We start from the raw sequence: 25,262 nt of genomic DNA on the forward strand, positions 1-25,262 counted from the left end.
CTCTGACCTCAGAAAACACAGTGGACCAACACCAGCTGAAACCCATGTCTTGCATACGTCTGTGTGTAGTGGTTCTTGAAGCACTGACTCCAGCTGCAGTCCACTCTTTGTGAATCTCCCCCACATTTTTGAATGGGTTTTGTTTCACAATCCTCTCCAGGGTGCGGTTATCTCTATTGCTTATACACTCTTTTCTACCACATCTTTTCCTTCCCTTCACCTCTCTATTAATGTGCTTGGACACAGAGCTCTGTGAACAGCCAGCCTCTTTTGCAATTACCTTTTGTGTCTTGCCCTCCTTGTGTGAACTAGACTGAGACACCATTTTAAGGCTTTGAGGGTGTTTTGAGTTAATTAGCTGATTAGAGTTTGGCACCAGGTGTCTTCAATATTGAATCTTTTCACAATATTTTAATTTTCTGAGATACTGAATTTGGGATTTTCCTTAGTTGTCAGTTATAATCATCAAAGTTAAATGAAATAAACATTTGAAATATATCAGTCTGTGTGTAATAAATGAATATAATATACAAGTTTCACTTTTTGAACGTAATTAGTGAAATAAATCAACTTTTTCATGATATTCTAATTATATGACCAGGACCTGTACATTTAATTATAAATATTTAATTATTTATAGTATTCTGAAAATGTTACTATATACACGTTTAAATTTTTTCCCTAACTTTTCCTCTTTTTATCAAAACTTTACACACAAATTCAAGAATTGCACATAAAATGCTAAATCCCTCACATCGCTTGCAAAAAAAGATTTTTTGTGTAAGCGGTTGAAAAAACTGTAAACATTTTTTAAAGTAATTTGATTAAATCTAGAATGTTAAATGTAAATGCTTGAATTTCGGCGCTGGTCTCGCAGTCGATTGAACACTTGTGTCGCTCTGCAGTAAACACGAGACATATTAAATACAGGAATATGACTTCTGTGTGAATGTGTCTCTGGAGAATCAGTTCCAGCTGGAGTTAACAAACATTTAGTGTATGTAGTAAATCTTACTGTCACGTTATGACTGATGTTGTTGATATAAAGAAAAATGTTTTTGGATCACTGTGATGGTTTCTGATCTTCTCATGGTCCAGCTCGTTATGATCTTTCATTAGAAGCAATCAGACTCGCTGACAGTCATTCCCAGCAGATCTGAGAGAGTCTCTGATCACAGCACAACACAGTCTCTTCTGAGTCGAGGATGTCTGATTCTGAAGCTCCTGCACCAGCGAGAGGCTCGGGTTCCTGTCAGCGTCGTTCTGTCTGATTTATAACTCTGAGCAGATCCATTAGAAGTTCAGTCCAGTTTATTCTGTCCTGGGAAAGTTCAAAGACTGAACACACACACAGATAAGCTCAATGTTCCCATGAGCCTCTGCTACGAACGTGAGGTCAGCACGCTCCAAGTTTATCTGGTCTGCAGTGTGTGTGTATAAGAGAGAGAAAGAGAGAGTGTGTGTGTGTGTGTGTGTGTGTGTGAGTGAGTGAGAGAGAGAGAGAGAGAGAGAGAGAGAGAGAAAGAGTGTGTTTGTGTGTGTGTGTGTGTGTGTGTGTGTGTGAGAGAGAGAGAGAGACAGAGTGTGTTTGTGTGTGAGTGAGTGAGAGAGAGAGAGAGAGAGAGAGAGAGAGAGAGAGAGTGTTTGTGTGTGTGTGTGTGTGTGTGTGTGAGAGAGAGAGAGAGAGTGTGTGTGTTTGTGTGTGTGAGAGAGAGAGAGAGAGAGAGAGAGAGAGAGAGAGAGAGAGAGTGTTTGTGTGTGTGTGTGTGTGTGTGTGAGAGAGAGAGAGAGAGTGTGTGTGTTTGTGTGTGTGAGAGAGAGAGAGAGAGAGAGAGAGAGAGAGAGAGAGTGTCTGTGAGTATGTACGTGTGTGTGTGTGTGTGTGTGTGTCACTTCATCTACAGCGATATCGTTGACTTGATTGCAAATTAAAACAGACACTATTTCAACTGAACAGAGATGACATCAATGAATTCAATGATGAACTGCCTTTAACTATCATTTTGCATTATTGAGACACTGTTTTCCAAATGAATGTTGTTCAGTGCTTTGGCGCAATGTATTTTGTTTAAAGCACTATATAAATAAAGGTGATTGATTGATTGATTGTGTGTGTGTGTTTTGTTCATCTGACTCACTCCTCTGTCTGTCTACACAGGTGTGCAGTGATGTTAGGGTTAACAGACTGTAGCTCTCTCTAAGTCAGTGTCAGAAACTCTATTTAACTCTTTCTCCAGCTGAAATCTCAGTGAATGTGGGTCTTCTGTCCAGACGGGCATCAGACGCATCATTTCCGGTAACACTGACACAATAGAGACTAATATTAGCAGAACTCGGTTTATTCAGGAGCTGAGATGCAGAGAAACTGCTGCATTTATTCTGTCGAGCAGAAGAACAATCATATTTACGGTGTTTGTGTGGTTTTCTGCTCGACAGACACAGCGTCTGGATGGAAATGTGCTGCTGAATGGATGTTTTAATTACGAAGATTACAGAAGAATCACAGCTGTTCAGCATCGAGCGAACGAATCACATGATCCAAAAGTGCTGCATAAATCTAAAGAAAATGTGTTAGATATCATTAGAATCAACAGTGAAGCATGAATCGTGAGCTGCGGCGAATGAATCAATCCTGAACAGAATAAATCAGATCATTTATTATCTCACAGATAAACAGAAGCCTTCAGCTGAAACAGTTTCTGAGTGTGGGATATGAACATATGATTCATGATTTCAGCAGGAAAGAAGCTCGGGCTGATTCTGTGCTCCAGATCATCATCACGTCCGCAGCGGGACGATGGAAGAAACGCATGTGACGGGAATCTGTGAGTCCAGCTAAAATTAGCTCCGTTGTGCTTCTGCGTGAACTTGCACTTAGTAGTGTGGGCTTTCTAAAGTAAACAGGAAGTGAGCGCTGGAGGCGTAAAGAAACTCTCAGTCCACGTCCAATAATACACTCCGAACAGAGAACCAGCTCGCAGCCAAACACACAGACGTACAGCGATACACAGTCAGTACACCAGGCCTCCATCAAACACTGCAGTTTAAGATTGATGTAGTTCAATTAAAAACTAAAAGCAATGAAACAGATCAGATTTCTGTAACAGTGTTCATTTAAATACTTCATATACACAATAATCAGCTTTATATATTTATCATTAATAAATAAAGTTTGTTTCAGTTCATGAATTGCTCGATTCACAGGCAGTCACGTCTTCATACTTTTAAAAAGGAATTTATTTATTCTCACAATGAACAGATTTAACAAATTTAAATAAAATCAAGTAGATGTAAATCTGACCTGTTTCATTGATGAATGACTGACAAATATGCATTACTTTAAGTTTATTAGTTTATGTTAGAACTGTGAAATCCAGATCGATGAATCTTTTGTGTGTCGTTCAAACAACAAAATCATTAATGTGGTCCTTCTCTGAAGAAATGCTGACGAGACCGATGAAGACGAAGCCTTCAGACACACACAGGTTTGGGGAACATGGCAGCACTTCCTGTAGCTCTTTTGGTGAAATCATAACCAGCTCATTTCCTCTCATTCATGGGAAAGGCTTTTATTTCCTTCCTGCGGCCGAGCGGCTCTGGCTCTGCTGGAGAACACGAGGCCAGACGTTTGAGAGCAACTATTGTCTTGTGTTTGTATCTCAAAGTCACACACAATACTCGGCTTTCCTTCTCATATAAATAATACCGTCATCCTAAAACAAGCCTCGTCGGATTCTCATTGGAAAACATTCACGTCCCGCTTCAGTCTGAATCAATCATAACAGTGGTTTGTGTTTGGCAGGAACATGTTGATCATTTCAGGACTTTCCTGCAAGTCAGAGAGAAAAACACAAGCCCAAATCTCTGGATGAATGAGCGGGCGATGCGTGTCAGACTGAGCGATGAGAGACCACAAACACGGCAGTGTGTGTTTGACAAATGCTCTTAATCTACCTTATTTAATTAAAACATTAAATAATAGCTGCACAGTACACGACTCATCTAGTCCTTCCCGAGATCCTGACAGATCTTCACTCTCTATTAGCACTGAATTACAGTTTTCTTTTTTAGATTTTGTGTGTGCAATTCTTGGCTTTGTGTGTAAAGTTTTGGAAATGTGTGTAAGCAGCTGTAAAAACAGTAATTGCTCATCAGTGAGCGCTGCGAGACGAGCGGAGACTTCTGCAGGAGTCCAGCAGACGCTTCAGTGAGATCAGGAGAGATGCTTCTGTGCGTCGGAGCGGTCCTGATGCTGTTCTAGGCCAGGAGATCACTCCTCTTACTGCACCACACCACCAGCACCACCATGGCCAGCGTGAGGAAGACGGGCACGAGGATGAGGAGGGTGAGCGTGTCGTCCGGCGGGTCGATGAACACCTGCTCCAGGCTGCAGTTGGAGAAGAAGTGTTTGTGGATGCTGATGATGAAGCGCTCCACCGATGGGTTCGGCCAGAAGCATCCGATGCGCTCGGCGTTGGTCTCCGTGCAGGAGGAGAAGACGTGATACTCTCTGAGGAGAGAAGAAGAAACCTTCCTTATTATTGATTCATGACCCTGGACAACACAACCAGTCATAAGGGTCAGTTTTATTAAAGCTGAATAAATCATCTCTCCAGTGATGTCTGGTTTGTTCGGAGAAGACAATATTTGTCTGAGATACAACTATGTGAAAATCTGGAATCTGAGGGAGCAAAAAAATCTAAATATTGAGAAAATCATCTTTAAAGTTGTTCAGATGAAGTTCTTAGCAATGCATATTACTAATCAAACATTACGTTCTGATATATTTACAGTAGGAGATTTACTAAATATCTTCATGAACATGATCTTTACTTCATATACTAATGATTTTTGTCATAAAAGAGAAATGTATAATAGTGACTCATACAATGTATTGTTGTGTATTTCTACAAATATCCGTCTGTGACACTGATGACTCTTCTGTGCTGCAGGACACTGATGATGGAGAAATTCAGGTCATTTCCTTTCACGGCAATCAGTGGATCACTCATTTCCTTCAGGACGTCAGCCAGAGAAACGGCTCATATTCAGCGTTTAATGACTCTTTTCAAACAAATCTTTCCGATTAGCCGGAGTTCTGCCCGTAACACAAGCTTTATGACGCTAATAAAGTTCCTTCCTCTTCATCTTCACTGAGACACAGATGAACATTTACATCATAATGCATCACAAGATATTAATACTGGCACAAAGAAGACGAAGCCTGATTCTGAGGATCATGAAGATGCTTTGCACTGTGATATTTTCAAGACTATCTTTGAGACACTACAGGAGAAACCACTGTTTTCATGCACTGCTAAACCGTTGGTGTGTCTTGCTCCATAACATGTTCCAATCCATATCTTTAGTTTTTTCTCTTTAGTTTTATTCCTCTCCATAATCTAAAGCTTTGTTCATATTTCATTCACACTGATTTTTACATTTACTCCTAAAAACGTGGTGGAAATGTGTTTTTTTCTGTCTGTTGACGGTATTTTCTGATTTATGGAGCGATAAAAAAAGAAATCCAAAACCCCCTCTGGAAAAACCTTGAACTCTAATATGACAACAATATCAAGGAAGTGTGCAGATTCAATGCAATACCATTTCAGAAACACTGTAACATGGTTTTAAACACTCACATGTGGTGTTTCACTTTCTTATTAAACCAGATTCATTTCTATAGCACTCTACTCCATACAGATTGTTTCAAGACAGCTTCACAGTAGTAAACGTTTTGAGAATTAAATTATTAATGTCATGAAAAAAAATCACATTCTCATCATTGTAATATAGCCACAAAAACCGCTCTATATAGACACAATGATTGTTTTATTAAAAGTAGAATGTGACTTTCAAAATGAAATTATAAATAAATGTGTGTGTGTGTATGTGTTTGTGTGTGTGTGTGCATGTATGTGTGAGTGTGTGTGTGTGTATGTGTTTGTGTGTGTGTGTGTGCATGTATGTGTGAGTGTGTGTGTGTGTATATGTGTGTGTGTGTGTGTGTGTGTGTGCATGTATGTGTGAGTGTGTGTGTGTGTATGTGTTTGTGTGTGTGTGTGCATGTATGTGTGAGTGTGCGTGTGTGTGTGTGTGTGCATGTATGTGTGAGTGTGTGTGTGTGTATGTGCGTGTGTGTGTGTGTGTGTGTGTGTGTGTGAGATGTCAGATCCCATTAGCGCGGTTGGTCATGTGATCGTATCAGCATTAGTAATGTGCTCATCAGGGACCGCAGCCCTCACTATGTGTCTTCAGCGAAAACACACTTGCTGTCCCATCTGCTGATGTTATCATGGAGAAAAACCTCCACAAGACCAGATAAACACTGATCTGCTGAGCTGAAGACAGCGAGACACAGCGAGACGCATCTGAGCAGGTCAATCTCCAGCGAAAGACTGGACTTCAGTGACTGAATAAATGAAGTTAAAGAGGTCCATGAAGGTTTCCTGTGATTGGTATGCAAATGAGCAGCTGTGTGTGAGCTGTGATTGGTCGCTGCTGATGCCCTCAGGCTCTTTCCTCCAGAGTCTGGGAAAACAGTCCAGCTCAGGATCTCAGTGATTGGGTTCATGCTGTGACCCGTCTAATCGTCCGTCTTAATAAAGCGTCCAGCAGGGAACCTAATGGTGTACAAGGAAGTCGTGGGTCACTGATGTTCACCAGTGTCCAGTTTAAACCCTCGTTTCTGATTATTAGTAATGTTTTGATGGTGTTTGAGTCACTCCTCACTAAAACTAGATCTCATGCTGATCGTAGAGCGCTGCAGACACGACTGATTCCTCACATCTGTGTGTTGATGTTACTACTCTTCAGAAACAAAACAAAACATTTAGTGTATGACACGTTTTCTGGTATGCTATGTTTAAATATGCCAATTAGGCATCCTCTAATTAAATATGCACTAATTTGCACACTTTTCCAGAACATACATCTAATTATTGGATAAAGTCAAGTTCATAATTTGTGTTTGATGTTGTTGTCATATTAGGGTTACAGGTTTTTCCAGAAGGTAAGTCTTTTGTCACTCCATAAATCAGAAAATACTGTCAACAGACAGAAAACAAACACTTTTTAACCCTTTTTTAGAAGTGAAATGTTGTATAAATCAGTGTGAATGAAACACGAACAAACAATCAGAATATACACAGAAAAAAATATTATTTAGTATATTTGTCTTTTTTCTAGTATAAATGTCTAAACATTCTTTAATCAAGATACATTTACTTGAAAATTAACATCACTTAAGATATTAACTCTTTATTAAGTAAAGTTTATTTGTATAGCGCTTTTTTACGATACAAACCATTACAAAGCAACTTTACTGAAAATTAAGTTTCTACAATATTTAGTAGTAGCTTATAATTGGTGAATGTCAGTTTATGTGAATGTGACAGGAATGTTCAGAAAAAATTAATACAAGACGTATTCAACTAGGTGATGAACATTATTAACGTCAATTAAAATGTGATTGCATGGAAAGTAGCAATATTAAGACTTGTTTTTTTTATATCCAAATTTTGTAAGCACAAATATCTGCCAATAAGGCATTAAAAACAATCTTAATTCAAAGGCTAAATGAGATTATTTTTCTTGCCCGATTGGCAGATATTTTTGCTTGTTTTAAACAAACTTACATAATAAAACAAAATCACTTTACTTATAAAGTAATTCATCTTTATTCAAGAACTCTGAGTATTCTGTCTTGTTTCTTATTATAAATATCCAAGTAAGAAAATCATTTTTGCAGTGTAGAGAGGAATAAAACTGTAAAGAGAAAAAACTCTATAATGATATGGATTGTAATTGAAATCTATAGACAAAAAACAGTGCAGTAAAATAAACACTTAAATGTGTAGTTGAATGTTTTCTTTGCATTACTATGAAAGAAAAGACATGATATGTGAGCAGTGCATGAAAACACACTGGTTTTGCCTTATTCTGAATAAATACTGTCCATTTTAAAGACGTGATCAGGACATGTGAAGGGTCACTGTCATCTCAAGAGTGAATCTCATCAGAGCCGCTGGCTTCTGTTCCAGATAAACATGTAAACAGTGCTTCTGGTTTTTCAACATCTGACCGGCTGACAAGTGTCAAACACTCCTCGAGCCTCTGGAAGGAGCTCAAGATCATGTCAGAGTGAACTGTGAGGTCCTGGAACGTCTTCTGCAGATCACAGATTCATCAATCACAGCGGAGCATTTACAAACCAATGCAGCAGATCATTGAGTCTGTCAGAACCACTTTAACTACTCAACTAGTTACCCGTCCTAGTCCTCACAGCACAAATACAGCAGAACACACTTTGTTTCAGAGTCTAACACTCACCAGTGTTGCATCATTCATCATATTTGAGTGGATGATGATCCAGATATATTGATCTTCAAATCAGCCTTGACGGGAAGTGTCTCATTACACTCAATTACTTCAATCAGAAATGCTGAACTGAATTGATCTGAAAAAATGGCTCTATTGTCTTCTGTAGCACTGCTTACAGCTAAAATTGGATTTGTTTCATAATTTATGAATTCTGCAACATCAACAATGTATTTTTCTGTTTATTACTGTGAAGCTGTTTTGAATCGATCTGAATTGAATAAAGCACTGTATAAATAAATGTGACTTGACTTATGAAATGAAAAAGAAAATCACAAACACACATACTTTCTCACACACAGGCTTGTTAATGTGTAATTAAGCTGGACTCATTGAGATGATTGACTCTTGTATTTGCATAGATTGGAGAGTAAAGTGCTGTAGAGGATGATGAGGAGGATGGGGATTCACCTGATGAAGTGCGTGAGGTTGCATCTGTCGTCTGGATGGATGTGACTCATGTCGCTTCTGAATCGTTCTCCACATCTCTCCATCTCCAGCAGCAGGACGGTCTGATTGCACTGCAGGAGCCGCGGCTGCTGGGTGAACGACAGATCAACGCCATCTGCATCTGAAGAGACAGAGCATCAGTCTACATGCTGAGAGACACAACTGAGACATGACAGATACATGACAGAGACACGACTGAGACACGACTGAGACACGACTGAGACACGACTGAGACACGACTGAGACATGACTGAGACATGACTGAGACACAAACTGTGACACAGACTGAGACACGACAGATACATGACGGAGACACGACTGAGACATGACTGAGACACGACTGAGACACGACAGATACATGACAGAGACATGACAGAGACACAAACTGTGACACAGACTGAGACACGACAGATACATGACGGAGACACGACTGAGACACGACTGAGACATGACAGATACATGACAGATACATGACAGAGACATGACTGAGACATGACTGAGACACAGACTGAGACACGACTGAGACACGACGGAGACACGACAGATACATGATGGAGACACGACTGAGACACGACTGAGACATGACAGATACATGACAGATACATGACAGAGACATGACTGAGACACAAACTGAGACACAGACTGAGACACGACTGAGACACGACGGAGACACGACAGATACATGACAGAGACACAAACTGAGACACAGACTGAGACATGACTAAGACACGACTGAGACACGACAGATACATGACGGAGACACGACTGAGACATGACTGAGACATGACAGATACATGACTGAGACACAAACTGAGACACAGACTGAGACATGACTAAGACACGACTAAGACACGACAGATACACGACGGAGACACAACTGAGACACGACTGAGACATGACAGATACATGACAGAGACATGACTGAGACACAAACTGAGACACAGACTGAGACATGACAGATACATGACAGATACATGACAGAGACATGACTGAGACACAAACTGAGACACAGACTGAGACACGACTGAGACATGACAGAGACACAAACTGAGACACAGACTGAGACATGACTGAGACACGACAGATACATGACGGAGACACGACTGAGACACGACTGAGACATGACAGATACATGACAGATACATGACAGAGACATGACTGAGACACAAACTGAGACACAGACTGAGACACGACTGAGACACGACGGAGACACGACAGATACATGACAGAGACACAAACTGAGACACAGACTGAGACATGACTAAGACACGACTGAGACACGACAGATACATGACGGAGACACGACTGAGACATGACTGAGACATGACAGATACATGACTGAGACACAAACTGAGACACAGACTGAGACATGACTAAGACACGACTAAGACACGACAGATACACGACGGAGACACAACTGAGACACGACTGAGACATGACAGAGACATGACGGAGACACAACTGAGACATGACAGATACATGACAGAGACATGACTGAGACACAAACTGAGACACGACTGAGACACGACAGATACACGACGGAGACACAACTGAGACACGACTGAGACATGACAGATACATGACAGAGACACAAACTGAGACACAACTGAGACATGACTGAGAAACGACTGAGTCATGACTGAGACATGACTGAGACATGACTGAGACATGACTGAGACATGACGGAGACACGACTGAGACACAAACTGAGACACAGACTGAGACATGACTGAGACATGACAGATACATGACAGAGACATGACTGAGAAACGACTGAGACATGAAGGAGACACGACTGAGACACAACGGAGACACGACTGAGACACGACTGAGACATGATGGAGACACGACTGAGACACGACAGATACACGACGGAGACACGACTGAGACATGATGAAGACACGACTGAGACACGACAGATACACGACGGAGACACGACTGAGACATGATGAAGACACGACTGAGACATGATGAAGACACGACTGAGACATGACTGTGGCCTAGTGGTTAGAGATTTTGACTCCTAACCCTAAGGTTGTGGATTCGAGTCTCGGGTTGGCAATACCACGACTGAGGTGCCCTTGACCAAGGCACTGAACTCCCATCTGCTCCCCGGACGCCCACTGCTCCAGGTGTGTTTTCTTGGTGTGTATGTGTTCACTGCTCCAGGTGTGTTCACGGTGTGTGTGTGTGTGTGTGTGTGTGTGTGTGTTTACTGCTGTGTGTGTGCACTTTGGATGGTTTAAATTCAGAGAACGAATTCTGAGTATGGGTCACCATACTTGGCTGTATGTCACATGTAACAACTTCTTGCATCAAAGATTTAATATGGATGTGAATGTTTGTACTTTTTGTAATTCTGACTTTGAAACCGCAGAACATCTCTTCTTCTCTTGTAGTGTAACCCAGACCTTCTGGGATGCTTTCCAGTACTGGATCATGTACGATACACAAAATATCCCAATTTTAACATATGAATACGTTAAATTTGGTCTTCAAATAGAGAACAGAACAACTGAGTTTGGAGTGAATAATCTTAATAATTTTAATGGCAAAATATTTCATACACAAATGTCGATTTCTTAAAACATCCCCTGTCTTTAATGCCTTTCTAAATGATATAATTTTGTATAAACAATCCCTGAAATGTTGCAAAACAAAAAAAGCCCTAATTTTCATTCCTTAGTGTATACTGCTGAGCCTCTTGGTCTCTTTTCCCTTTTATTTTATTTTATTTTATTTTTATTTTTTTTTGGAAAATGCATCAACGTTGTACAATACAATGTGCCTTGTTGTATGTTTGATATATGAATCTTTAATTTAAAAAAAAACAAACAAAAAAAAAACTTGGCTGTATGTCACGTCACTTTCACTTTCGTTATGCTGATGATACTCAGGTCTATATTTTTTCGCGGCCCGGGCTAAACATACCAATTTGAAAAACTGGAATGCATGACTGCATGACAGAGACACGACTAAGACACAACTGAGACACGACTGAGACACGACTGTGGCCTAGTGGTTAGAGATTTTGACTCCTAACTCCTAACCTCTGCATTGACACACTATATTCCTGTTTGATACTGTAAAGCTGCTTTGACACAATCTACATTGTTAAAAGCGCTAAATAAATAAAAAGGTGACTTGATTTTACTTGGCTTGAATTGACATGACAGAGATTGACAGAAACACGACTTGATACTCATTTGAAACATGATTTCGACACACGACTAAAACACGATTGAGACATGATAGAGACATAATTGAGACATGACTGAGACATAATTAAGATATGACAGTGACACAACTGAGACTCAACTGAGACACAACGGAGAGATGATTAAGACATGAGAGTCACTCACCTGATAAACTTCTCGTCATCAGCATGTTCACTGCTAAAACAAAAAAGTTTCATGATTAGGACCCATATATAACTAGATTCAAAGCTGGTTCATTTCATAGTCATATCTCTTTATTTTAGGGAAGAAAAACACTATTATGAACTACACTCACTTAAAGGATTATTTGGAACATCATACTAATACTGTGTTTGACCCCCTTTCACCATCAGAACTGTCTTAATTCTACGTAGCATTGATTCAACAAGGTGCTGAAAGCATTCTTGATGCAGATTTGCACATCCAGGGCACGAAGCTCCCGTTCCACCACATCCCAAAGATGCTCTATTGGGTTGAGATCTGGTGACTGTGGGGCTATTTTAGTACAGTGAACTCATTGTCATGTTCAAGAAACCAATTTGAAATGATTCGAGCTTTGTGACATGGTGCATTATCCTGCTGGAAGTAGCCATCAGAGGATGGGAACATGGTGGTCATAAAGGGATGGACATGGTCAGAAACAATGCTCAGGTAGGCCGTGGCATTTAAACGATGCCCAATTGACACTAAGGGGCCTAAAGTGTGCCAAGAAAACATCCTCCACACTATTACACCACCACCAGCAGCCTGCACAGTGGTAACAAGACATGATGGATCCATGTTCTCGTTCTGTTTACAACAAATTCTGACTCTACCATCTGAATGTCTCAACAGAAATCATCAGAGCCTCATCAGACCAGGCAACATTTTTCTAGTCTTCAACTGTCCAATTTTGGTGAGCTTGTGCAAACTGTAGCCTCTTCTTTCTATTTGTAGTGGAGATGAGTGATACCCGGTGGGGTCTTCTGCTTTTGTAGCCCATCCGTCTCAAGGTTGTGCGTGTTGTGGCTTCACAAATGCTTTGCTGCATACCTCGGTTGTAACGAGTGGTTATTTCAGTCAAAGTTGCTCTTCTATCAGCTTGAATCAGTCGACCCATTCTCCTCTGACCTCGAGGATCAACAAGGCATTTTCGCCCACAGGTACCAACAACCATGCCATGCTCACAATTGCTTAAAGGGGGGGGGGGGGGGGGTGAAATGCTCATTTTCACTCAATCTCCTGTTAATCTTGAGTACCTATAGAGTAGTACTGCATCCTTCATATCTCAAAAAAGTCTTTATTTTTATTATATTCATAAGAGAAAGATAGTCTGTACCGTTTTATCCCGGAAAAACACGAGCGCCTGGAGGCGTGATGTGTGGGGCCCAACCCATTTGGGCCCCACATGTCATTGCTGGCTGGGTTGCCCTGGCAACCAAAAACACACTTCTCTGATCAGTGAAGTCTGTTGTGCTCTCAGTGCTCTGCTATACGGGAGCGCGCTCTTCCGGCAGAAGTGCCTCAGGACCCATATAAGGAAATTCCGCTCCATCTAACGTCACACAGAGACATACTCGAAAAAAACTTTCCCAAACTTGTGACAAACCGGAAGGAGTATTTTGGGAACAAAAATACTCCTTAAAAAAGCACAACTTAATTTTTGAAACTTTGTCCATGTTTAGCATGGGAATCCAACTCTTTAACAGTGTAAAAAACTCAGTATGCATGAAATAGCATTTCACCCCCCCTTTAAATCACCTTTCTTTCCCATTCTGACATTCAGTTTGGAGTTCAGGAGATTGTCTTGACCAGGAACACACACCTAAATACATTGAAGCAACTGCAATAATTGGTTGATTAGATAATTGCATTAATGAGAAATTGAACAGGTGTTCCTAATAATCCTTTAGGTGAATGTATATTTCAATTCAATTTATTTCATTGTTATTGAACTGAATCATTTCAAAATTGAACTAGCGTCTTCTGCAGAGCTGCTTATAGCTGAAATTGATTTTTTTTTTTTATAAATGAAGATGCAATCTGTATCGACTCAACTTAAGACTTAACTCAAGAAAAAAATAAAGGTGAGTTGACTTAAAAAAAATTTACAACCATGGTTGTATTTTAAACCCACATCCAACTCACCAAGCACATTTATATATTATATTATACAGTGAGATCACACAACAAGACTTGTTTAGTTAACCAGCTTGACCCAGAATCATCATGCGAGATGAGCAGCACTTTTGTTCTGGTGAAAAGCGTGTCAGTGTTATTCCAGCATCTAAAGCAGCCTGCAGCAGCATGTGAATGGATCTGGTGTTCAGCAGGCCGTCAGTCCGTCCCTGAGGAGACGCATGAATATTAATCACAGCAGACACACATGGGGACGCGAATGCTAACAGCACACGCTAACGGCGCATGCTAGCTCAGATCCCTCATGCACATCAACTCAAACTGTGTTCAGAGATGTTAATACAGGCCCCAATACACCACTTCATTTCTGAGAGCTCTGAAAGACAATCTTGCATTTATATTATAGACAATAAAGCAATAAAGATTTAACATATACAGTGACAACCACACATTTAAAGTCTGATGAAAGTATGTAAATCTTTATTACATTTGCACCTGTGTTCGGTTCAAACATCATGTAGGTTCTTCTTGTAATACAGCACATGAGTCTAATGGTTTGCGTAAATATTTCAGACATCAGATGAACAAGATGCAATGTGTCACCAGTCCAGGCCTTGAAAACACTTGACTGTTATTGTGCTAAATTTAGCGGCTTCCTGCATCCGAGCACAGACGCGAGCACAGTGATAATGTTCAAAGTCTTCAAGGAGCGGCTGAGTTTCCCTGGAGAAGCTCTGAGACGCTGTCCATCATCAGAGCAGTGCATTCTGGGATCAGGACTGGGTTAAATGGTCCAGACACTAAAACACTCTCTTGTTAATTCAGGATTCATTCAGAATCGACACACAATGTTCTCTAGCAAAAGATGTAAATGACACTGTAAATATCAAACGCCAAATCCACGAGGACCTGGACATCATCAATTACACATATATTTTAGTACTGTCAAAATAAGCAATACATTTTTCCAGTTTAACAGCGTTTACAGTTTTAATGCACTTTAGTGTTTGACAGCTTTATTCAGCATCTGTAAATTGTTTTTTTTTAAAGTTTAATAAATGTTAAAATGAATAGCTCTCAGTTATACTGTAATGTTATAATACATCTGAGATACATCAGTAGTGTTAGTATCAGTGATACTGGTCTTCAGTCATAATAAAAATATAATGTTTGTTATGTTGTTTCTGCATTAATTTGATGAATGACTGCAATATAAAAGTATTTTTAAAAACTTTAATGTTAGTTGGGATTAATCATAATTAATTTCAGAAAAACAAATCTGCACTCAGATCACGACAGTTTATTATTAACTGTTTGCATCTATTTGATCATATTTTCAAAATGCATTTATTCAAAATAATAATATTTAGTTCAAAGGTTCAATAAACTGTTCCACTTCAGAAAGTTATTTCATATGTCAGGGTTAATGTGAACACATTTGATGCTCGTGTTGAGATTGTAAACGACCTGATGCTGTGTCTCTGTCGCCTGAAATAAACATCGGCCTTCATCAGCAATCAAAAAAACTCTTCAGCTCTTCACAAACGAGCTTCATGTTCAAGAGTTTATGGAATCCTTAATATCTCTGCTTCTCCATTCACTTTTGTAATTATAATGTTTGTTTGCACCATATTGATATTTAAAATGAATGCGCTGACGAGGTTATAATGTGCGTTCTCATAGCAATGGCTCCGTCCACTCGGAGCAGAAACACAGCCAGAGCTATTAAACTCAAGCAGGTAATTATTTGATGATAAAAACAGCATTAATGTGTGTGTGTGTGTGTGTGTGTGTGTGTGTGTGTGTGTGTGTGTGTGTGTGATGTGGGTGTATCACAGCAGTGTATGCTCTTTCTGAGTTACTGTCACACACACTAACGAGACAAGCTCACTAATGACAGCGGCTGATGGTGCAGCTGGATCACAGCCTCAATTCAATCTGGATTTAAAGGTGTTTCTGCGCCTCTCAATGGAACTGCGTCCAATTTGACTTCGCAATTTTCTTTCAGTCACTTCAGGTTAGTGTTGAAGAGCCGGGGCTGAATCCACGAGCAGCACTGGCTTTCACATCCGAGTAAAAGAATATACAGCATTTCAACTGCTCACAGTTATACTAAACATACTAAAAAAGTGATTTTTAAAAGTTGTAAATAAAACAAAGTTTATTTCACTTTGCCTGCTTTAAATTTCAGTGTGCTACTTGCCATTTCTTTGTATTTCTTTGTGAAGAGTTCTATCAGTGAAAGCTGCTCCTGTGCTGTATTAGTAAATGTGTTTGTCGATCCCCGCAGACACAATGACAGGAAGAACACCGGCGCTCGTGTGGAAGAGCGTACAACACAACAAGGTCAAAAGGTCAAAGCTCAGATGAAAAGGTCAGAGAGGGATATGTGCATTCAGAGAGCATGATGGGAAATATCACCGACAGACCCAGAACTGAGGAACAGGAGACTGATCATGAGGTGTCTGATACCGACCGAATAAATCCTTAAATTTTAGTCAGCACTAAAATTTTCTAGTGATTTTTGTATATTTTTTTGGAATGAAAAGGAATTCTAATTGTAAAGACTGGTTTACGGTTTTACACACAGAATTTTTAGGGTTAGCATACCTATTAAGATCATGTTAAAACCATCGTTTTACAAGAGATGAGAGATTTTTCATTTTGTGTGCAGTTCTTGGATTTGTGTGTAATGTTTTAGAAAAAAGAGGCAACGTTTTTAAAATATGTGAAAGCAGCGGAAAAAAAAACGAAGTTATCATTCATGCTAGATAATAATTCAGTTATTTTATATCTTTCATGCTGCTAGCTACACACTTCAAACTTCAGTCAGTGATTAAATGTTTCACTGAACCTGAAAATGCAATGATTCACAAAGAGATAAACAGAAATGGACAAAACTAAAAATCTGATGTCATAACAGATCTATCTCGGAGTGTAAATGCAAACGAACAGACCTGCCACTTTATTTCACATCTTTCTTAGTTTTTCATTTTATTACCATTTTTCTCTTTTAAAGCAAACGCTAAATACTAATGCTTCACTGCAATTTTAATGCATCATTTACTCAGCTATTAATAATAATAATGATCAATTATAACCCATGTCAATGTTAATACTTCTTATATTCTAATAGGAATTTAAAGTATATATTTAACATCGTTTTTGTACGGTATCAAACATGTGATATTTTACCTATAGTGGTAATGACCAATATTTAGAATTTAGAACTTTTTTCTTTTTAATTATAATCAAAATTTTTGTCATTTTTGTTGTAATCTAGTTTTAGTCATTTAGTCCATCAAGACAAACTGAATGAAAATTAGAAATATTGCCCTGGCAAACAGATGAAGGAAAATATGTTTAAGTTTTATTATCTGTTTTATTTCAGGGACAGTTAGTTGTATCTGAAGTTATGTGAGTTTGTGTGTGGAGGAGCGTCAGACACACAGAAGTCACATCAGATTCATCAGAACATGAACAAACCAGCACTTCTGTCAATCAGCATCATATCCACTCGCTCCGGCCAAAACACACACACACACACCGGTGCTCATGACCCTGAGACACACAGCTCAGATCAGTGTGATCATTCACTATAATGTCTTAAACTAACTACATGCTGTGGAAGCAGATCATCTCATTACAGTCTTCTGTGAGTCAGTCTTTCACTCAGACTGACAGAGAATCAATGACCAGAGTCTTAATGTCTGTTCATAACTATAACCATACGGTCTGACAATCTCTAGATTCCACATCACAACCATGAGTGAGTGTGTGTGTGTGTGTATGTGTGTGAGTGAGTGAGTGAGTGAGTGTGTGTGTGTGTGTGTGTGTGGGTCACCTCTGCTTTCTCAACACTGGCAGCAACACATGCGTGTGTTTGCTAAACCATCAGTACAACTCCACATTTGTCACAACACATGTCTGAAACTCATCACAGATACGGAATCAGACGGAGAATCAAGATCAGGTCAGATGAAATAATGCTCTCTCTCTCTCTCTCACACACACACACACACACACACACACAGCTCTTCATCATCTTCATCATCATCTATGTCTCTGAGACTCTCCTGTCCAATCAGGACTTCTTCTGTGTGTGTGATTCAATAACATTAGCAGTTTTGCAGCAGGAGGTCTGAGCACTAAGGGCTTCTAGGTAAAAGCTTCTTCAGCTTGACATGGCTTTGGCTCTCCAGCGAGAACATGTCAGTGTTTATGAGTGTATATGGGTGTATCTAAGAGTGTGAGAATATGTTTGAGTATACGAGTGTTTCTGAGAGTATGTGAGTGTATCTGAGACTGAGAGTATCTAAGATTACATGAGAGTATATGAGTGTATCTGAGAGTATGTGAACATGTTTGAGTGTTTCTGAGCGTGTATGAGAGTATCTGAGAGTACTTGAGAGTATGTGAACATGTTTGAGTGTTTCTGAGCGTGTATGAGAGTATCTGAGAGTACTTGAGAGTATGTGAGTGTATCTGAGCATGTATGAGAGAATCTGTGAGTACATGAGAGTATATGAGTGTATCTGAGCATGTATGAGAGTATCTGAGAGTACATGAGAGTATGTGAGTGTATCTGAGCATGTATGAGAGTATCTGAGAGTACATAAGAGAATGTAATTGTATCTGAGCTTGTATGAGAGTATCTTAGAGTATTTGAGAGTATGTGAGTGTATCTGAGTGTGTATGAGAGTATCTGAGAGTACTTGAGAGTATGTAAGGGTATCTGAGCATGTATGAGAGTATCTTAGAGTACATGAGAGAATGTGAGTATATCCGAGCGTGCATGAGAGTATCTGAAAGTAGATGACAGTATGTGAGTGTATCCGAGCGTGTATGAGAGCATCTGAGAGTACTTGAGATTATGTGAGTGTATCTGAGCATGTATGAGAGTATCTGAGAGTACATGAAAGTATTTGAGTGTATCTGAGCGTATATGAGAGTATCTGACAGTACCTAAGAGATTGTGAGTGTATCTGAGCGTGTATGAAAGTACTTGAGAGTATTTGAGAGTATGTGAGTGTATCTGAGCATGTATGAGAGTACTTGAGAGTATGTGAGGGTATCCGAGCATGTATGAGAGTATCTGAGAGTACATGAGAGTACATGAGAGAATGTGAGTGTGTCTGAGCGTGTATGAGAGTATCTGAGAGTACTTGAGAGTATGTGAGTGTATCTGAGCGTGTATGAGAGTATATGAGAGTACATGAAAGTATGTGAGTGTATCTGAGCGTGCATGAGAGTAACTGAGAGTACATGAGAGTATGTGAGTGTATCTGAGCATGTATGAGAGTAACTGAGAGTACATGAGAGTATGTGAGTGTATCTGAGCATGTATGAGAGTATCTGAGAGTATGTGAGTGTATCTGAGCATGTATGAGAGTATCTGAGAATACTTGAGAGTATGTGAGTGTATCTGAGCATGTATGAGAGTAACTGAGAGTACATGAGAGTATGTGAGTGTATCTGAGCATGTATGAGAGTAACTGAGAGTACATGAGAGTATGTGAGTGTATCTGAGCATGTATGAGAGTATCAGAGAGTATGTGAGTGTATCTGAGCATGTATGAGAGTAACTGAGAGTACATGAGAGTATGTGAGCTCTACAGGAGATGTTCACAATGCTGTCGTGGTGTAACCCTCCTTCAAATGAGCTGAAGATCATACATTAATCATGACATGTAGCTAAATGAATGAAACATTCAGTCTTTAAATGTGTTTGATTTTCATTTTGTTTATTTGGAAAGCATTTATTTGCCATTTTTACGATTTATTTGATTATTACACTGATTTAGTGAATCATGAGCTGCAGTTTCACTGGTAAAACTCATTATAAACCTTTGATGAATAAATTATTAAACCACAAAGAAAAATGTTATGCTTCTTTTTACTCTAAAAATAATAATTTAACTAATTATACTTATAAGTTTAATGTAGTTTTAAATGCTTAAAGTTTAATAGATAGATTGTGTGTTGCTATGTGGTTGCTATGATACTCAGCTTGGTTATTTTGGATGGTTGCTAGAGTGTTGCTATGATAGATAGATAGATATATATATAGATAGATAGATAGATAGATAGATAGATAGATAGATAGATAGATAGATAGATAGATAGATAGATAGAAAGAAAGAAATGCTTAGGTGCCAGCTTGTTGCTAGGGTGCTGTTATGCGTTTGCTAGGGTGTTCAGTGTGGTTGCTAGGGTAGTAGTAATACTGATAGTAGTAGTAATTATAATCATAATAATAGATAATAATTTTTAATGATGAAACATCACAGTGAATATTGAATTCAGTTTTAAAGTACTGGACATCAGAGTCAGAAGGAACTACTGTACATTCTCACTGTACAGTGCTGATTCAGAATCAGTTCAGATCAGATCTGTGTGTGAATCTGCTGAATCACACACACACACGCACGCACGCACGCACGCACACACACACACACACTCTTTCTCAAACACAAACACACATTAATTTATCGTTAATTATGACGACTCGCACTCGTACAAAATCACAGAAGCGTTTGAAATACACTCACCGAAGATCAGGGAAAGTTTGAAGAGAGTGAGAAGATTGGTATCCATGATGAAGAAGCGCGTTTGAATCAATCAACTCAGATCTCTGAACACATTCATCATTCATTTCATATCCAATCAAACACATCGATCCGGTTCATCCGACACGAGCAGCGGCTGATGCATTGACATCCTCTTCATCATCATCATGATCATCATCATCACGAGTCCATCAGCGGAGCGCGAGAGGAGCGATGCGGACCTCAGAGTCCCTGTGCTGCGCTCTCTCTCTCTCTCTCTCTCTCTCTCTCTCTCTCTCTCTCTCCTCCTACTTCATGATCGCGTGTGTGTGGGCTGTTTTTGGGACTGGGACACACGCACAGCTTAATAAAAACATCTTAAAGATGAAATAACATAATTAATACTCTTACTGTAATATGTTTAATATAAACAATGAAAATTAGGTTGTAGCCATCACTGAAGCAATACATCTGAATATTTACTACATGAATAATTATCAACCACGTCCACAGTAAATAAAATATTCTGATATAAGATTAATAAAATAATATACTGTCGTTTGTATAAAGACAATGTGTATTTTATCTAATTAATAATAATAATAACTTATTAATATTTGTTAAAATATGAATAAATGTAAGCAAGTCAGGTGTTTTATTAATCAGCATTGAGGCTTTGCTCAGAGCGCCACCGCGCGGCGACATGAAGCACAGCGGAACTCTAAACCCGAGCCGTTTGTTTCCCGGCGGAAGCTGTTTCTGCTGCACCGCTGGCGCGAAAACACATATGAATATCAATAAACCCCGGAGAAGCTTTGCAGAAGATGTGACTAATAACACATCTACTGAAGCGAAATGAAGTTTCGAGCCAAAATTCTCGATGTCGGATGTTTGAATCACTTCACACGCTTTCACACGCGGGTTTAAATGTATTGATTTCTCTCTGTTATAATAAAGATAATATTACTCCCGTCAGGCTAGAAGCAAGGTTTACAGAAATAATTGTATTCCTACTCTGAAATGTCTTTTCTGAATAAGGCCAACATGTCAGGATATGTATTAATTTTGTGTATTATTATTATTGTTTGGGTTAGTTACATGTGAGCCTTTTACCTGAGACACGTTTTTATCTCTGGTTGATAGGTAATAAAGTTTCTTTAACTGAATTTTAATAGACATATACAGCAGTGTCAGTTTATCTGCTGATATTCTGTGCTTTGTGTTTAATGAGCTTAAACTTTTTAAATCTGACATATGGTATTTGATTTTAATCAAACTTTAATCATATCGAGCGTCTTTTCTGCTTAGTGTTGGTCTGATGTGATTCAATTCAAGTTTATTTGTATAGTGCTTTTGACGATACAGACCATTCCAAAGCAACTTCACGGAAAATGTAGTTTCTTCTACAATATTTAGTAGTAGCTTATAAGTGGTGACTGTCAGTTTATGTGAATATGACAGGATTTTTGAGAATAATTAATACGTAGTCAGCCCGAGGAAGAACATTATTAACAGCAATTATTAGCAATTGTAGCAATAATTGTTAGTTCTGTTGTTGATTCAGGGTCAGCATCATCTGAGGTCCTCTGAGGGTCAGCATCATCTCTTCTCAGGTGTTCTGGATCCAGACTGGAGCTTGTGTAAATCCTGAAGATCCAGCAGAAACAGAGAAACACATAGATACATCATTAGCATAGATGTTGTTCCAACAAAGTAAAATTAATTAGTTTAACCCAAGCTGAAGAATAATAATGTGCATTTGATCAGATGAAACTACACTCACAATTTAAGAGATACATTATTCGAATGCTTGGCGAAAGAGATGTGTTTTTAATCTAGATTTAAACAGAGAGAGTGTGTCTGAACCCCGAACATTATCAGGAAGGCTATTCCAGAGTTTGGGAGCCAAATGTAAAAAAGCTCTACCTCCTTTAGTGGACTTTGCTATCCTAGATTTTTGTGACCTTAATACACACACACTCTCACACATACACAAAAACACCCTAACCCTAACCCTCGCTCGCTCGCTCTCTCTCCCTCTCTCTCTCTCTCTCACACACACACACACACACACTCTCTTTCTCTCTCTCTCACAAACACTCACTCTCTCTCTCTCTCTCTCTCTCTCTCACACACACTCTCAGCTCTTACTCAGTCCATGTGTTCTGTGTGTGTTTTTACACCAGACATCGCTGACAGAAGGATTCTTCACCTGATCTTTCTGCACGAGGATGTGTCTCTTCAGTACTTTATTCCAGTGCTGCTGTGACAAACACTCACTTCTCCTTCTATACGTACTCTAAACTAATATACATGACGTGACATTCAGCCAAGTATGGTGACCCATACTCGGAATTCGTGCTCTGCTTTTAACCCATCCGAAGTGCACACACACAGCAGTGAACGAACACACACACACACACACACACACACACACACCCGGAGCAGTGGGCATCATTTATGCTGCGGCGCCCGGGGAGCAGTTGGGGGTTCGATGCCTTGCTCAAGGGCAGCTCAGTCGTGGAATTGAAGGTGGAGAGAGAACTGTACATGCACTACCCCCACCCACAATCCCGTCCGGCCCGAGATTATATATATATATATATATATATATATATATATATATATATATATATATGTATGCATGTATATATATATATATATATATATATATATATATATATATATGTATGTATGTATATATATATATATATATATATATATGTATGTATGTATGTATATATATATATATATATATATATATATATATATATATGTATGTATATATATATATATATATATATATATATATATATATATATATATATATATATATATATATGTATGTATATATATATATATATGTATGTATATATATATATATATATATGTATGTATGTATATATATATATATATATATATATATATATTTATATATATATATATATATATATATATATATATATATATATATATATATATATATATATATATATATATATATATGAAAACTGTTTCAAATGGTTTGTGTTTGCGGTTTCCTATGTAAATGTGTGTATATATACAGTATATGAATAAAATACTTGTTTGTTAATAGTATAGTTTATTTGAACCTTTTATTTTATCGACCAGCAATGGTTTCAGTGTTATAGAAAATCACAAAAAATGTGTTGCTAAGTGCGTTCCTGCTGTGAAAACTCACATTTATCAAGCTGAATAAGGTTTTTTCCTCATGTGAGGGCGAATCTGTTTTGATAAGGGTTAGTGTTAGTGTTAGGGAAGTGTTATGATTCCCAGTAAAAGGCTAGTCAAGTTCAGCGGTGGGAGAGGGGAGAGAAGAAACAAGGAGTTCTGTAACTGACTGAAGCAATCAATTGTGACTAACCCTCCGCCTTCGGACCAGCCGATGACCACAGCAGCGCTTCACGGGATTTATACCTCGCTGCAGACACAGCGGTGTCGACGACGGTGAGACGCGCTCAATATGTTTTTCTTTCTCCTTTAAAGTGTTTATATGTATTATTATAACGATAAATCGATCCCATTTAAACTCTACAAATCTCAGTAAAGGCGATATTTTGATTGTTTCTGTGAGTCAAAGTGGTACCTGATGGGAAACGTCTGGATAAATCACCTCATTGGATGTACGGCGTCACGTGACTGGATCCTGCCGGACACCGGGAGGCGCAGAACTATTTAAAAACTGAATCCGAGTTGCAGCACGGCGGTATTTTGTTGAGGTTGTTTGTATAGTGAACGTTTAGATGTATTAGTTTCAGATACAAGTAGAAATTGGATCCAGCAATCTCTTAAGGCCCTGTCCAGTAACCTAGATCTAATCTGATTGGCTCTTCCTGAGACAAGCGCTGAGAAAAGGAACAGCGCCGCCTCACGTTGCGTTTAAGGAAAGGAAAGTGAAGGAAAGTGAAGTGACATTCAGCCAAGTGTGGTGACCCATACTCAGAATTTGTGCTCTGCATTTAACCCATCCGAAATGCACACACACAGAGCAGTGAACACACACACACACACACACACACACACACACACACTGTGAGCACACACCCGGAGCAGTGGGCATAATTTATGCTGCGCGCCCGGGGAGCAGTTGGGGGTTCGGTGCCTTGCTCAAGGGCACCTAAGTCGTGGTATTGAAGGTGGAGAGAGAACTGTACATGCACTCCCCCCACCCACAATTCCGTCCGGCCCGAGACTAGAACCCACAACCCTTCGATTGGGAGTCCAACCCTCTAACCATTAGGCCAAGTCGTGTTAAATCCCCTTCTTACTGTTTTGTACACACTTTAATTATGAGGCTAATAAACTTAATGGACTAATATAGAATTTAACGAAATTAAGAAGAGAGTCAGTAAATCACGCCCGTTACTCCGCTCCAAATCGTTCTACCGCATTTAAACGTCAGTATAGAAATGACTGAAACTGTTTTAGATTCAGATTAAATTTAGTATCTGCTAAATCTACATTTATTGAGGTGCTTCGCTGTTAAATCCCCTTCTTACTGCCACAGCAAATAAAAGTATATTTAATC

At 39.1% G+C, this 25,262-nt stretch overlaps 1 protein-coding gene across 3 annotated transcripts; it reads right to left on the reverse strand.

The window, feature by feature from the left end:
* Positions 1–2,637: 2,637 nt before the first annotated feature.
* On the reverse strand, positions 2,638–20,992 carry LOC128013472 (receptor activity-modifying protein 3). Of its 3 annotated transcripts, none has more exons than XM_052596499.1 (4): positions 20,717–20,992; positions 12,192–12,224; positions 8,791–8,950; positions 2,638–4,510 (listed from the first exon to the last, which is right to left on the reverse strand). In XM_052596499.1, exons 1-4 carry the CDS (start codon positions 20,760–20,762, stop codon positions 4,258–4,260), a joined length of 492 nt encoding a protein of 163 aa, XP_052452459.1. In that variant the 5' UTR covers positions 20,763–20,992; the 3' UTR covers positions 2,638–4,257. The 3 variants fall into 3 exon arrangements, with proteins under 3 accessions (XP_052452459.1, XP_052452460.1, XP_052452461.1); XM_052596500.1 differs by having other exon boundaries at positions 12,192–12,221; positions 20,717–20,987; XM_052596501.1 differs by lacking the exon at positions 12,192–12,224 and having other exon boundaries at positions 20,717–20,987.
* Positions 20,993–25,262: the final 4,270 nt, after the last annotated feature.

This window comes from Carassius gibelio, chromosome B24 (genome assembly GCF_023724105.1).
Source record: "Carassius gibelio isolate Cgi1373 ecotype wild population from Czech Republic chromosome B24, carGib1.2-hapl.c, whole genome shotgun sequence".
Classification (NCBI taxonomy): domain Eukaryota; kingdom Metazoa; phylum Chordata; class Actinopteri; order Cypriniformes; family Cyprinidae; genus Carassius; species Carassius gibelio.